Here is a 14,807-nt window from a genome sequence, read left to right as displayed (position 1 = left end):
CCCCTTAGCTCCTCCGAGATCCCCTCCCTCCAGAACAAGTCCTCATGCCTCCTCTTCACACCCTCCTCCTCCCCCGCCCACTTTTTCTCACCTCTTTGAAAAAAATAGAAGCAGATCGGGCAGAAAGGCTCACTCCTTCCCAGCAGCAATCCACACACGATCCACACATGAGCAGCGGAAGGAACTGGAAGCCCATCTGCCTCTGTCACCACCGATGTCTTCCTCTCTTTGGGACCCCAGTCATCAGTCAGTGTAAATTCCTCCAACTCTATAAAAACAAACAGGTAATACTCCTTCCCTGTGCAAGAACATATGGATCAGAGCCTGGATTCAGAGTACCCACATAAAAGGCAGCTGTGGGGGCTGGAGAGATGGCTCAGTGGTTGAGTGCACTGGCTGCTCTTCCAGAGGACCCAGGATCAACTACCAGTACCCACATGGCAGCTGTCCATAATTCTAGGGGATCTGACACCCTCACACTGAAATACATAGTCAGAACACCAATGCACATAAAAAATTAATCTTTTAAAAATCTCAAAAGTCAGCAGCTATGGCCAGGCTATAAGGCTTTGACCACAACACTGTGAGAGGAGGGAGACAGAATCATGGGGCTTGCTAGCCAGCCTAGTCATAAAACTGTGGCTAGAGACTCAATGAGAGGCCCTGTCTCTAGGGAATAAGGTAGGAAGGAATAGAGCAGGACACCAGAGTCCTCCTCTGACCCAAGAGTTTCCCGACTCCCACACACACTCCTTTCTCTTGTTTCTTCACAGTCAGATCTCTCCAGAGTTCTCTGTAGTCTTAGCTCCCACTGTTCATGCCTCACTGGCTTTTCAGACTGTCATAGTATGTCTCCACACCTGTTCAGTTCAGCCTGCTCCTGTCTGGCCTTGCCTGTCATTTGACAGGTCATCTCTTTCCACACTGGGCTCCCATGACCACACACTCTAGTTTTCTTTCTGCCTCACCATTGGCCAGTGCTGCCTTTTTTACACAGCCCTCAGGGAAGTTCCCCCCAAACTCTCTTTTCTCCTACCTACATTCTCAGCCAGCACCACCGGCTTCAGAATCCATTTCTCCAGCCTTACTGTCAGCTCTGACCCTGGGTTCTCTTCCAGTCGATGACTTCATGACTCCACATGGATGCCTAGTGCCCAACAGGTTGCTCATGTGATTTGTTATAGCCAATGAAATGGTGGGGACATAACATAACATAATCACTATACTCTCTTCTCTTTCCATATAAAAATATGGTCCATTATATCCCCCCTATATAGGTTCCCCCTACACAAGCTACTCCATCAGCCTACATCCTAGATGAAAAATGGCATAGGGTGAATCATGTTAAACCACAGGTAAACCATGGCAGACAGTAGTGGAGAGAAATGTGTATGCCATCGGAGACCGGAGTGGATGTTACCACAGTGTAACTAGCCTGACCTGACTACTGTATCTACTCCACAGGGTTTACAATCCCAGGCAGTAGGGAAATCACTCTAAATTGTCTGCAGTGAAGACTGGCCCAGCAAGGCGGGGAGACAGGTCTACCTCAGTGATAGGAAAGCACCTCACCAGAACACAGCAGGGTCCACGTTCACACAGGAGGCAGGTTCCATCAGTTACCAAATTTACCTATAAATTGCCCAGAAGATAAATAATATAAACAACAGTGTTTATATTCAAGATGAAATTCAAGACAAGCCACTTTTTTCAGCTCTAGAATAGGTGCCTTACCTGGCTCAATACCAGGAAAATTAACAGGTTTGAGGAACCTTTTTTTTTTGGTTCTTTTTTTTTTCGGAGCTGGGGACCGAACCCAGGGCCTTGCGCTTCCTAGGTAAGCGCTCTACCACTGAGCTAAATCCCCAGCCCCGAGGAACCTTTTATGAGAAAAAAATTTAGAGGGTAGGGATGGGGACAGTCTCCTTATACAGTACAGGCTGGCCTCCGGGACATAGCAATCCACCTGTCCACCTGCCTCAGCCTTGGAAACTTCCCACCACTGCATTTTGGAGTTCTTATAGCAGCTAGGACTGGTTTTGGCCTTTTTTTTTTTTAAATATATATATCAGACAAGCAGTGGTGGACACACCTTTAATCTCAGCACTTAGGAGGCAGAGGTAAGGGGTCTCTGTGAGTTCGAGTCCAGCCTCATCTACACTTTGTTCCAGGACAGTCAAAGCCATACAGTAAAACTCTGTTTTGGCTTTTTGAGACAGGGTCTCTCTATGTAGTTCTGGAGGTCCTGAAGTTCACTATGTAGAGAAGACTGGCCTTAAACTCAGAGGTCTGCCAGTCTCTACCTCCCAAACCAAGTTGCAAGTCTTTAGGACTAAAGACGTGCACCGCCATGTCTGACTGAAAGTCTTTTTATTTCTATACCTGCATACTGAGTCCAGGCACCAAGAAGGCACCTAGATCCCTTGAGCTGGAGTTATGGTGGTTGTGAGCTGCCAGGACTGGAACTCTGCTCCTCCGTTAGAGCAGCGAGGGCTTCTAGCAGCTGAGCTCTCTCTCCCATACCCAGGGTCACTTTTAACTGCCACATGAAACAGAGAGGAGATTAGAGAGCACCCAAAGGAACAGCAAGCTGGGGGTATCCATCTCCTGCCTTTCCAAGAACAGCCGTTGCATGGAATGAACTGCTGAAATGTCGTGCATGACGGTATTCATTGAGCATGAAAGAACATAGTTGATTTCTAGGAAATTGTTACATCATCCCTCTATACCCATAGAAGGTTGGTTCAAAGACACACCCCAACATGGAACCCAAGATCTGTCCACTCAGTGTATGTTGTAGCCCGACACACATGCTCCACTACCTTTACCCCCGTATAACGCCCGACACCATGTACATGTGGTAGGGCTGGTTGGTATGCCACATCATTAGGGAACCGTGACCTGAAAAATGTATCCAGTAGACATAGTTTCTTTCCAAAATATTTTTGATTCAAGGTTGGTCAAAATCCTGGGGAATCCCTCAAGACAGGGCTAACTGCACATATGTGACTCCATTGAATTCCCTAGATCACGGATAATAACTCCAGGACCAAATTCCAGACTTTCTCCCTCTTGCCTGTGGGTCCTTGGTTGCCCTACACCCTGCAGGCTCTTCCGGAGTTGACTCCAACCAAATGGGAGACCAAAGGTCCCACGCTGACTTGGAACTCACCCTCAAAGGACACAGAGGCTTTTCTGTGTGTATGCCTTTCACGCAGCGTTCACTTTCAGGCTTCAGGCCCTCAGGTGCAGCATTCTGCTACAAAGCATTCACTCTCTGCTTCCCCAATCTCACTGTGAAGAACATATATATATCTGCACTCCTAAATAGCGAGGCTGCTGGTGTCACCATAAATGATTACAATCAGGGCCCTAGAGTCCATCAGGACTGTGAGAGAAAGGACAGCAGAGGACAACTCTGACTGAACCCTCAGAAGATCCATTCGGTGGGAGTGAGGGCTACTTCCAGGAAGGTCCTTAGGACCTCCTCACCCCACCTCCCATCTCCCTGGGGCAGGCCTGGTAGGAGGGGTCATGGGACCATCTGAAATGTGATCAGCTTTGTGTGGGGTCAGCTTTCCTCAAGCACCAGTACCTCAGTCCTCCCACATAGATCCTGCACACGCCTCCCCAAAAAGGGGGAAGGAGCGTTACCAGCAGTGTCTTTAGGTCACAACAGAACCTGGTTACATCAGGAACAGAGGGCACCCTATGTTTTAGAAGCCTACTGATATGAAACAGCAAAGAGGGTGGACTTTGGAGCCAGACTGGCTTCCTCTCATTCTTTGTCCCCAGAGGACAAGCAGGGCAATAGACAGCCAGCCATCTCACACACAGAGGCGCATGCCCAGGAGATACGATAATGCACTTTTCTATGAACAGCACTTTGAAGTGGTAGCCATAAGGAAATAGAGGCCTAATGTCCTACTGAGCTCCTTAGGCTGCCCAGCTGGCTGCTGGTGCCTCAGCTCTCACCAGCTCCTACTCCCCAGCACTTAGTGTTCCAGACACACGGACTAAGATCTATTTCAATCTCTCGTAATTGCCTGGGTGCTCTCTGGACCCCTGCCTCTGTGGGCTGTTTGTTCTGCCAAGAGCAGTAACTCTTCCCTCCCTGTCCTCACCAGCCATCTACTTAAAATATCAACACCTCATCCTACTGGGCAGAGTGGCACACACCCAGCATTCAAAGATCTGAGGCAGGAAGTTTGAGGCCAGCCTGGGCTATACAGTAAGATCCTGTCTCCCCAAACCCCAAATCACACCTGAATGCCTGCTTTCCCAAACACAAATGTTAAACAGCCAAGCTATTATGAGGCTCGAACAAATAATGTCAGCCAACAACGCCAACATAGGGTCTAGCACTGCAGCCCAATACACTTAAAAACGAAGGAGCGGAGTCTGTTGGCACCTGTTGTAGTCTTAGCACAGGGGAGGTGGAGGCAGGAAGATCAGGAGTTCACCGTCATCCTCAGCTCCCTAGAGCAGTTGAGACCAGCCTGGGCTATACAAAACCTTGTCTCAAAACACCAGGACAAAGAGAGCTGGTGTCAGCTAATGGCATGAACCCATGGTTCCAGTGACTTGGAAGACTGAGGTAAGAGGTTCATTTGAGCCTAGAAAGGGTGAATATAGGAGTGCTGTCTCCAAAAAAAACTTCATATGGTGGCATATCCCAACACTCAGGAGGCAGAAAGAAAACAATTAGGCCAGTGTGGGCGATAAGACCATCTCAAAATAAATAAAAATGAAAAAATCAAAAGCCTTGGGGCTAGAGCTAGCTCAGTGGTTAAGAGCACTTGTTCTTCCAAAGGACTCAGTTTAATTCCCAGCACCCACATTGCAGGTCTCAACTGTCTATAGCTCCATCCAGTTCCATGGGATCCAACACTTCTACATAGACATGCAGGCAAAATACCAATGTAGGAAAATAATAAATTATCTTAACAATGAAAGTCCAAAACAAAACCCTTCAGTTGGTGTACGGTGACACTAAGCCTTCATTTGGTATGGGGGTGTACAGTGTAAAGGTGCACCTGGAGGCCAATGTAGGACCAGGAGTTCCAGGAAGCAATGTGTGTGGTGTCATGTGGTATGTGATGTATGGTGTGTGATATGTGGTGTGTGTGTGTCATGAGGGGATAGCAGGTCCAGGTTGACCAAGACACACACACACACACACACACACACACACACTCTCTCTCTCTCTCTCTCTCTCTCTCTCTCTCTCTCTCTCTCTCTCTCTCTCTCGGTCTAAGGACCATGCTCTGAGAAAACCATCCATCTTTCCATGAATATTTATTAAGCAGTTACCACATGCCAGGCTACTTTTCACTCCAGGCAGAGACGAGAAAGATCTAAATCTGCTCTTGTGAAGCTTACATTCTCATGAGGGTCAAAAACATCAAGGTTACAGTGAAAGTGGCCAGCCAGGACATAGAGCAGGTGGGCAGGACAACGCTTGTGAACCTCGAGGCCTCTCTGAGGTCACTGGAATGACAGGGAGGAGCCAACCACCTTTGTGGGAAAAGCATCCAGGTGGATTTCTTTTTTTTTTACCCAGCTCCTTTGAACCCTAGGCCATCATCTAAGAGTGTCCCAAAGTAAACAAATCCAAAAAGAGTGAAGGTGCCCCCCTTTATTATGGAGGTTTCCAGAGCAGGACAGGATAGAGGAGCTTGCCTAAGGGAAGGATCTAGTTGGCCCTTGGCCCCTTCCCTCCCTGGCCTGGTACCCCAGCCTTCTTGGCCCATCAGCCTGACTCCTTTGCCCGTATAAGTTCCCAAAGTCTCAGGCCAGACCCCAGGCTGATCCAGCAGGATATGTGGCAACACCCAGTCTTCAGACAGGCCTCCTGGAGCACCGGCTGGATGAGTGGGCCTCCTGAGCACCCTTCCTGCTTTGCAGTGCCAGGTCCTTGGGGTCACGGGTTGGGTCTAGTTATCAGGAGTAAAAAGACAGTGACAACACCAAACAGAGGGTGACCCCCAATCCCAGCAGGTTAGAGAACACATGAGAAAGACATGACACTGGGACCTCTTAGGAGGAGAGGAGCCATGTGGCACAGTAGATACCCAGGGCAGGTGGGCAGCTGGGGATGGGAGAGGATCATTTCTTCTTGGCGCGGTCTGCTGCATCGAGGGCAGCCATGTTCCTTGCAGCCGTGACGAGGTGGATGACACTAATGATGGACTTGAGCAGGGCAATGGGAGCTGTGATCCAGAGGCCCATTCGGAAAAGCCCCACAGAGCCGACTACAGGGAGGCAGAGAGAGAGAACGAAAGCAGGGGGTGGAGGGGTGTGAGACGGAGGCCTCTCTCCCTCCCCAGGCACGGCAGGGTAGGACTCCACCCCCACCCCCTTTTCCTACCTAGTGGTCCCTCGGAGAAATTGAACAGGTACAGGAGGCAGTAGAAGAGTTCATTTCCAGCACACAGGGTGAACAGAGCAGGCTGCACACAATATAAGGTTGCCTAAGATGTAGGGCCATGTCCCTACCATAACCCACAGGGGCTTCTGCCACAGACAGGGGAGTGCTTCTCAGCCAGCTGCACACTGCACTATACTTGCACACTTCTTCGGTCCTCCCACCCTGTAACCCCCCCAACAGGTATCATTGTCACTGCTGCCAGGATGATGTACACAGACCTCCCACCAATTATCCTCCCTATGCTTCAGCCTAAGGAGCACTCCTGCTGTCTCATCTCCCCTGACTGGGTTCAGCCTAAGACTTCCTATCTTCAGATCACGTAGGGGAGGGGCAGGAAATGCTCACCCTGGAAGTATAGTAGATTCGAAGCACAGGGTTCCCAGACAGGTCAATCATCTTGTGGCTCTCACTGCCTCGCACCACAGAACTTGGGGAGAAAAGCAGGGGACTTCATGAGCTCTCACTGTGCAGAGGAACTGGTGTGACGCTGAGAACTGCATCTTGTGCAAAGTCACACAGTTCCCTAGGTGGGGCAGAGTCAGGATTAAATGCCCCACTACAAATTCTTCCCCCATCTGGAACCCTAGAATATTCATACAGGCCCATGCTAGAAATTCCCCAAGACTCCCGCAAGAATGACAAGCCCGCTCAGAGACACAGGGATCACCCAGGGGTGTAAGGACAGGGGTATGCTGGCATGTGCCTCTAATTCCAGCACTCAGGAGGCTGAGGTAGGAAGGCTGTCATGAATTTGAATCCTACAGGGCACATACTAAATGCTAAACAAGCTTTGGGCTATGTCTCGAGGAGGGAAGAAAAAGGAAGGCACCACCCAGCAAGCCTGCAGTCACCCCACCCCTCCCCCTCCACTGCAGCGCCCGCCGCCCTTCCGCTCATCAGCACCCTAGCATCGGAGCAGACCTGTGCAGATGCAGCCAGTGACTGGCCACGTCCAGGCTCATGCTGAGCTGGAACAGAAGAGTGGCCCGAGGGTAGAGCAGGGCCAGGTTGACCAAGAGACACATGGTGGCGCAACGGTCCGTCAGCATGTCGAGCATGGCCCCAAATCGGGTTCCTGAAAAGTAATGACTAGTAAGTTGAAAGGGACTGTTTGGTGGAGCGGACCAGTGACAGGTGCCCACTTTGGCCTAGGACCCCAGGTTGAGTATAAAAGTGGTCTGAAGGTGTCTACCATCTACTGCCAGAGGAGGAAGGCAGGTTGCTGTCAACAGATGGTGAGGCCAGTAGGGCACGGGCTATTAGGACAAGCACTGAGAAGGCATGGGGCTGTGCAGAGGTAATGGAGGTGGGGAGACTATCTTCAACTCCTCTAACCCTCAGCCAGGGCCCAAAGAAAGGCAAGCAGGCCAAAGTCTTGGGGGCAGTTTTAAAGGTGGGTCTGCTGTTGAACTCATTACAAAGTTAGAGCTCTTAAACACCACCTGCTCTCCTCCCACCCGGCGCCACCTCTCTTCATAGTGACTACCTAGTAAATACCTGTTGAATGGAATCTTTCTTATTTTCTTACATTTTTTTAATGTTTATTATCTTTTATGGTATAAGTGACTGTCAGCATATATGCGTGAGCACCACATAGATGCCTGCTGCCCACAGAGGTCTGAAGAGGACATTGGATTCCCTGGAATTGGAACTATAGGTGGTTGTAAGTCACCATGTGGGTTCTGGGAATCAAATCTAGGCCCTCTATAAGAGCCGTAAAGCATTCTTTCTTTTTTCTTTTTGCAAAAGGAAGAGATTTATTTCATGTGAGTACACTGTCGCTGTCTTCAGACACACCAGAAGAGGGCATCAGATCCTATTACAGATGGTTGTGAGCCACCATGTGGTTGCTGGGATTTGAACTCAGGACCTCCGGAAGAGCAGTGTTCTTAATGGCTGAGCCATCTCTCCAGCCTGCATAAGCATTCTTAACCTCTGAACACAAACTTAACCTTCAGCCCCAATCGCTTTTTTTTTTTTTTTTGCAGGATTTTACTGTGTAGTCCTGGTTCATGTGGTACTCAATATGAAGCCTAAATGACTCTTGACTTGGAGCAATCTATCTGCCTCATCAGTACTGGCATTACAGGCATGAGCCACCATGCCACACCCGAACGGAATTCCATTCCCACTGCTATGTCTTCCACACCCCTCACAAACAGCGATCAATCCTCGAGCGCAAGCTTAAATCCCAGGCAGCTCTGTTTTGCTTTCTTACAGAGCTGATAATGAAAGAGTCCTCTACGAGGTTCTGAGAAAGCAGGGAAAGAACAAGGGATGTTGGGCCCCCAAGTAGTGCTACTGGTGGTAAAGTTCTGTCACCTTGATTAAGGGCTCGAGCTGCGTGTCCATCGAAAGCGTCTAGAAGTCCGCTGAGTAGATAGAAGGAGGAGGCCGTGAAGGGGCAGCAGGGCATAAAGTAGAAGGAAATGATGGCGAAAACAATCCGGGCATAACCTTGGGATGGGATGGGAGAGGTACAGGGTGTGATCGAGGAGCCAGTTTAGGGTTCCTCGCCCTCCGCTGGTCTTGGGGCTTCAGGCAGCACTCACCAATAAGATTAGGCACGAACAGGAAGATATTTTCCTCTGGCATCTTGGCGGCTCCCCTTGTGGTCTCGGCCCAGGTCTGGAGGTGCAAGGTCTTGTCCCAGCCTCACCAGCGTGGTCTCACCTTTCAGCCCGGGGCATCGGCAGCTCCACCTGAGCCCTGGGCCCAGTTCTCCCGGGCGATCCCAGCTGTTAGAGCCCGCAGGGCACCGGGGCGCGGGACACCCCTGGGCACAGCTCACGCACACCTGGCCTTCCGATGGGCAAGAGCTGCTGTCTCCAGCAACGGGTCCCGCAGCTCCGGCTGCGCCTGGCTCCCGGATCCTATTCTTCCGTCGGGGACGTTAAGAACATCGGAGGAAGGAGAGAGCGGCTTTTAAATATAAATAAATAAATTAAATAAATAATGGCTGAGGTCCCTTTAAGGCCGGCCTGCTTCCTTTTCCTGCCCGGGCCCCTTGGCTTCGGCTCGTACCAACGCACCGAGGGAGGGGAGAGACTCGAGAGCCATCCGCAAAAGAAGAAACTGAAAAGGGAGAAGCAGAAGAGACCTGAGAGGGAATCTGCATTTTGCATTTCATGGACGGCGTAAACTCCTGGAGGCAAGGGGAAGGTGTAGCGATTCCTCCGTTCCGAGTGTGCGCCTCCCCGAGAGATTGGGCAACTTAGTACAGCCCACATCGCTTCCCCGCCCCCTACGCCTGCGGCCACGGTCGCTCTCCAGGACCCAGGCTGGGAAGAGGTGGCTAGAGAGTCTCCCGGCGTGCCTGCCGCTTTGCTTCTAGCGCCGCCCTGGTGGTGGGAGGATTCGAGCCCAGGTTCCACCCTACGTCATCTCCCAAACGCCTAGAAATAACGTTGGGGTCACTGCCTCTAAGAAGGGACCCGGAGAGCCACTGTGGCACGCTAGGAAAATGTCCTTAGTTCTAGAATCTCTAGTCTCCTGGCAACGGAACTATAAAGCTTCCTCAAACATTTAGGTCTTTATAGCAACCCGGAGCAGCGCTTCCCTGTCTCCCCTTCTTCCCAACCTTCTTCCCCAATCCCAATCCCTGAGGCCCATCATAGATTCCTCTTAGAACTTTCCATATCCCCTCCTGCCGAGTAGCCTAAGATTTCAACCCATCAGCCAGGTCGGGGGCTGCATGTTGGCTGCCTTGCCTAAGGAAGTGCCTTGTCAGAAAAGAAGGAAGAAGGGCTTTGGAGGGAATAGGGAAGGGAGTTGTTCTGAGAGCCCCTCCTGTCAACTTAGTAGGCAAAACAACGAGTTTTTTTCAAGGACAGAACTGAGACAGTAGGATGTTTGAGCTTTAGTCGTGGACTAAATAAATGTGGGCTCAAGGAATGGCATGGGATGGAATCTGAGGGGTAGTGGGTTGGTTTCTCAGTCTAACATAAACTTTGTTTCCAGGGGGGATGGCATCCACATCTGCCAGGAGTGGGGACAAAAAGGACACCTGGCCAATTCAAGCTGCTGCCTCCTTAGGTGGAGGGCAGGTAAACTACAATGGAAAAGTGAAGGAGGTGGGAAGAACTAGCTAGTCAGGTGGCTCTGAGCCATGAGCCATGAGATTTACTTAGCCTTGATCCTTAACCCTGAATCTCCAAACCCTGAGACCCCACAAACTGCTTTCTGGGTCTAAGGCCTTCCAGTCAAATCACATACCTGAGACTTATACTACCAGGTTCCCCAGCCATAGAGCCTGCAACCTGGAAGACACCAGACCGGTGGGACTTTGCAGGCTGAATTCTAACCTCCTTTCCAGAAAGCCTCATTATCCCGCTCTGAAGAATTCCTGACCCGAATCAGCACAGAACTTACAGATGAAGCACTGTTTACTGCTCGCTCTCATATGAATCCTATGCCCGACAAGGAAAAGCAGACAAAAGACCAAGGGACTCAGATATCTAGACATGGTGAACTCTCTCCCTCTTCATCTAGAGACCAGTCCCCGACTCACCTCCAGCCTTAGCTGATCTCCCCAAGAATCTGTTCATTTTTTTCCCTCATCATTGTTCGTCTTAGGCACAGTGTCCCTTACCGTCTAACTCATTGTTGCTTGCCAGGAGCCCCTTGTCCCCATCTGCTCTAGCCACAACTCTTTCTAACCATAGGGAAAGTTGTTCTTTAACTGGGGCCTCTAATTCCAGTGTTCTTCACCAAGACCCGAGGCACTGACACCCGGTGAGTGAGGCTCTGCCCCTCTCCCAGGACAGAGAAGCCTGTGGGGAGAGCAAGGGTTGACAGCATCCCAGCAGGGTAGGGGGCGTTTTCAACCATGAAGTTCTATTCTATTCCACCCCGATGCTTCAGTTCATGATTCTCAGCCTACTCTATTGTCCTCTGCCATCTCCAGCTCTGACAGAAATCGAACTCGAACCAAGGCACACCTTCTGCCATCTCCTCGTGAAAAGGTTTGTACGAGGTTATTCAGTTCCAACATTCTCAGCTTCCCCTACGTGCTGCTCCACGTCTAACAGGAGTTAGACGTTTGGGACACAGAATGCACGATATAGACTCGGCCCTTGAAAAATTCAGGGGTTTATTGGTCTTTGTTTGTTTGTTGTTTGTTTGTTTGTTTGAGATAGGGTCTCACTATGTAGCTGGTTGGCCTGGAGTTACTATGTAGATCAGTCTAGCCTTTACATCACAAAGATAAACCTGCCTCTGCCTCTGCCTCCCCAGTGCTAGGATTAAAGGCACTCACCACCATGTCCAGCACAATTCAGTTTAGAACAAGGCCAGGACAGGTTAATAGCCAGTGACAACACAATAGGAATGGTGCTTACCTAAGAAGAGAAAACAATAAAACTATTTTTATCCCATCCTCAGCTGGGCTAGGAAGGAAAGGCATCATGGAGCTTCCTGAAGATAGAAATACCTAAAGAAAGAATTTTCTAGAAAACAGCTCTAGGTATTCTAAGCAGTAGAGATCGTACGGGCCAAGGGACAGAGAGGTATCTCAGTAAAGTGAGGTGGTGAGCAGCTTGTGCTCTAGGACCTGCGAGGCATGGTGGCATCTGCCAGGCATGGTGGCATCTGCCAGGCATGGTGGCATCTACCAGACATGGTTGGCATCTGCCTTTAATCTCAGCATTCTGGAGGCAGAGCAGGGTGTTCGTTTCACGTTCAACGTCGGCTCGATCTAGAGAGTGACTTCCAGGACAGCCAAGGCTACCTTGTTTCAAAATAAATAAACAGAAATTTAGAAAATATACATATGTAATAAAAGAGGCTAGAGAGCTATGGCTCAGCAGTTAAGAACATTTGTTGATTTTCCTGAGGACCCAGATTTGATTCCTAGCACTCGCATGTGATGGCTCACAATGATCCAGTTCCAGGGGCCACTGATCCCCTCTTCTGGTCTCCCAAGGCACCAGGCACACGAGTGGTACACAGACCTATATGCAGGCAAAACACCAAGACACGTAAATTTTAAAAAATTCTAAAAGCCTGATATGGCAGGAAGTGCATGCCTTTAATTCCAGCATTCAGGAGGTAGAGACAGGTTGCTCTCTGAGTTCCAGGACAGCCTGGTCTACAGAGGGAGTTCTAGATCAGCTAGGGCTATATGAACCCTACCCTATAGGTAGACGAGTAAATATTTAAAAAGCAAGCAAACATTAGATAGGGAGGGATGGATGAGTTGAAGGACTAGTAGGCAGACAGGCAAATGATGACTGGATATGCTAACTCGTCATCTGCTAATCGCTTGCTGTATGCCAGCGCTGTCCTGGAGTGCAGCTCTGAGCAAAGTAAAGCCCCTGCTCTCAAAAAGTGTAAGTGGGAGACGAGAGATGGTTGGGTGGGAAGATGGATGAGTAATGGGTGGTGGACAGAGATGAAGGCTGGGGAAGGGGGTGTAGGTGGCTTTGTGCGTGGAAAAATGTTATGGAGTAACTGGAACATGGTGTCTGTACTCAGGGTGGTGTATGGCTTGGATAGCTGGGTGAAAGGAAGGTGGAAGGGACACGACAGGGTCCTTAAGTGTACAGAGTCAACAGCTCTTCCTTTCTTCCAGGGAGTACTCCCCACCAGCCTGACAACTGGAGGATGAGCTCAGTCCTCCCTAGTTCTGCTCTCTCTCGGCCTCTTACCCTCTCCACCATGCTCCTCAGTGAAAACCTCAAAGCCCCTCTTTTACAACTGACTAAGTCTCTCATCTTGGGAAGAACTCCTGGTCATAAGCAAAGCCACCTTTGAAACCAAGAAAATCTTCTGGCACTGTTACAGGACCCTCCACCCTCCACCCTCCACCCTCCACCGGCAACACTACTAAGAAGAGAAGGTTTTAATAAAGAACCAGGGATCTTCTTTTCCCCCAAAACATTGGCAGAGTTCTGGAGTAGCTCCTGGAGGGGGTGGGGGTTATGCCTTTCTTCTAGACAGGGATGGAACATGTCAGCATATCTCTAAAATCCAGTTACCTGGCACCTGCTAGAGCCAGCCACCCACTGTCTAGTACCTTTTAGCTAGCCCTAGCATCCAGGAGGCCCCTCTTAATGGTCAGGAGAGCCTTTGCCTTGGGTTCTGAAGACCTGGGCCTCTGTTTCTCCCTCTGAGCTGGTGGGGTCTCGTGATTAAGAGAATGTGCTGACTTGTTACCAGACAGAAGGTGATGCAGGAAGCTCTGAAGAGTTTTATTTCAGGCCCAGTTTGGCTCCCCATTTGCTCCTCTAAGGAAGTCCATTTGCCTCTTTCAACCTTACTTTCCTTAATTGAAAACTGAGTGGCTGGGCAGTGGTGGCGCAGGCCTTTAATCTCAGCCAGAAGCAGGTGGATCTCTGGGAGTTTGAGGCCAGCCTGGTCTACAGAATGAGTTCTAGGACAGCTCTAGCTACACAGAGAAACCCTGTCTCAAAAAACCCAAACAAAAAAACCAAAAAACTGTAAGTAATAAATTACTCTAGTTTCACAAGTTCCTTGCAAGGATTAAAAACAAAAAACAAAAAACAGTGCAAGGTGGGTTATCCCTCTTAATCCTGAATAATCCCAGTACTCAGTAGGCAAAGGCAGGAAGATTGCTTTCAGTTCATAGTATCAAGCCAGTATGGACTATGCAGTGATGTCTTGTCTCAAAAACAAGGTAAAAAACCAACCACAATATACATAGAATCCTACCATTCAGTAGGCTCCTGCTAGAGGATCTAGGGTTCAAGACCAACCTGGACTACATAAGGCCCCATCTCAAAACATTCAATACGGAAACGGTCTCAAGTGTACTCAAGCTGTAATCAAGGCCCCTTTGCTCCAGTCCTCGAAAAGTCACCCCTTTTACATATTTCAGCATCTTTTCAAACATCCCGCAGTTATTCAGCTGGAGTACACAACATCATGTTAGTAAAATTCAGCTCCTTTGATTTAAAAAAGGCCAGACAAATAGGTTAGACCATGGGCTGGGAACATAAACCACATGGCCTACTTATCCTGTGCTCAACCCTGAGCGGCCTAGAGTGTAGATCACATATGATGATGGGGAAAGGGGCGGGCGTTCTTGGTCATGTAAGAACGGGTATGCTTGATGTGGCAGGAAGCTAGGCTGGTGGCATACACCTGTAATCTCAGCACTTGAGAGGCGGGGCAGGATTTCAAATTCAGGGCCAGCCTGGAGTACATGCTAACACATGCCTTTAATCCCACCACCTGAGAGGCAGAGGCAGGCAGATCTCCATGAGTTCAAGGCAAGCAGTGTGTGTGGTCTACAGAGCAAGTCCCCAGACAGCCAAAACTACATAGTAGTAAGACCCTGTTTCTTGGACTATAGCACTAACAGAGAGGCATAAATAAGACACAAAAGATCAGCAGGAGAAAGAACACAATGCACAAA

General features: G+C 49.6%; 2 protein-coding genes across 7 annotated transcripts; one reads left to right on the top strand and one right to left on the bottom strand.

Annotated features, from left to right (window-relative positions):
• Positions 1–5,281: 5,281 nt before the first annotated feature.
• Positions 5,282–9,593, bottom strand: Cdipt (CDP-diacylglycerol--inositol 3-phosphatidyltransferase). 2 transcript variants are annotated; one of them, XM_006230208.1, is made up of 7 exons: positions 8,983–9,593; positions 8,753–8,887; positions 7,352–7,505; positions 6,776–6,857; positions 6,371–6,452; positions 6,075–6,254; positions 5,282–5,936 (listed from the first exon to the last, which is right to left on the bottom strand). In XM_006230208.1, the coding sequence occupies exons 1-6, from the start codon at positions 9,023–9,025 to the stop codon at positions 6,109–6,111; spliced, it is 642 nt and encodes a 213-aa protein (XP_006230270.1). In that variant the 5' UTR covers positions 9,026–9,593; the 3' UTR covers positions 5,282–5,936; positions 6,075–6,108. The 2 variants fall into 2 exon arrangements, with proteins under 2 accessions (XP_006230270.1, NP_620254.1); NM_138899.2 differs by having other exon boundaries at positions 5,282–6,254; positions 8,983–9,419.
• Positions 9,594–9,673: 80 nt separating this feature from the next.
• On the top strand, positions 9,674–13,307 carry Cdiptos (CDIP transferase, opposite strand). 5 transcript variants are annotated; one of them, XM_006230366.5, is made up of 6 exons: positions 9,674–9,797; positions 10,391–10,476; positions 10,746–10,896; positions 11,131–11,164; positions 11,337–11,394; positions 13,002–13,307. In XM_006230366.5, the coding sequence occupies exons 2-6, from the start codon at positions 10,396–10,398 to the stop codon at positions 13,035–13,037; spliced, it is 360 nt and encodes a 119-aa protein (XP_006230428.1). In that variant the 5' UTR covers positions 9,674–9,797; positions 10,391–10,395; the 3' UTR covers positions 13,038–13,307. The 5 variants fall into 5 exon arrangements, with proteins under 5 accessions (XP_006230428.1, XP_063142450.1, XP_006230427.1 ...); XM_006230365.5 differs by lacking the exon at positions 9,674–9,797 and adding an exon at positions 9,839–9,959; XM_006230364.5 differs by lacking the exon at positions 9,674–9,797 and adding an exon at positions 9,944–10,112.
• Positions 13,308–14,807: the final 1,500 nt, after the last annotated feature.

Source organism: Rattus norvegicus, chromosome 1 (assembly GCF_036323735.1).
Source record: "Rattus norvegicus strain BN/NHsdMcwi chromosome 1, GRCr8, whole genome shotgun sequence".
NCBI classification, from domain to species: Eukaryota; Metazoa; Chordata; class Mammalia; order Rodentia; family Muridae; genus Rattus; species Rattus norvegicus.
Note: the sequence above shows the minus strand (reverse complement) of the source record. Positions and strands in the feature narration are given on the sequence as shown.

Excerpts from the sequence above, each read along its gene's own strand:
- Cdipt (XM_006230208.1), bottom strand. The coding sequence starts at position 9,025 with ATGCCAGAGGAAAATATCTTCCTGTTCGTGCCTAATCTTATTG. Across the intron at positions 8,888-8,982 it reads GTTCGTGCCTAATCTTATTG|GTTATGCCCGGATTGTTTTC; the intron begins GTGAGTGCTGCC and ends TCCCATCCCAAG. Across the intron at positions 7,506-8,752 it reads AGCTCGAGCCCTTAATCAAG|GAACCCGATTTGGGGCCATG; the intron begins GTGACAGAACTT and ends ATTACTTTTCAG.
- Cdiptos (XM_006230366.5), top strand. The coding sequence starts at position 10,396 with ATGGCATCCACATCTGCCAGGAGTGGGGACAAAAAGGACACCTGGCCA. Across the intron at positions 10,477-10,745 it reads CCTCCTTAGGTGGAGGGCAG|AAAGCCTCATTATCCCGCTC; the intron begins GTAAACTACAAT and ends CCTCCTTTCCAG. Across the intron at positions 11,395-13,001 it reads TGCCATCTCCTCGTGAAAAG|GGAGTACTCCCCACCAGCCT; the intron begins GTTTGTACGAGG and ends CCTTTCTTCCAG.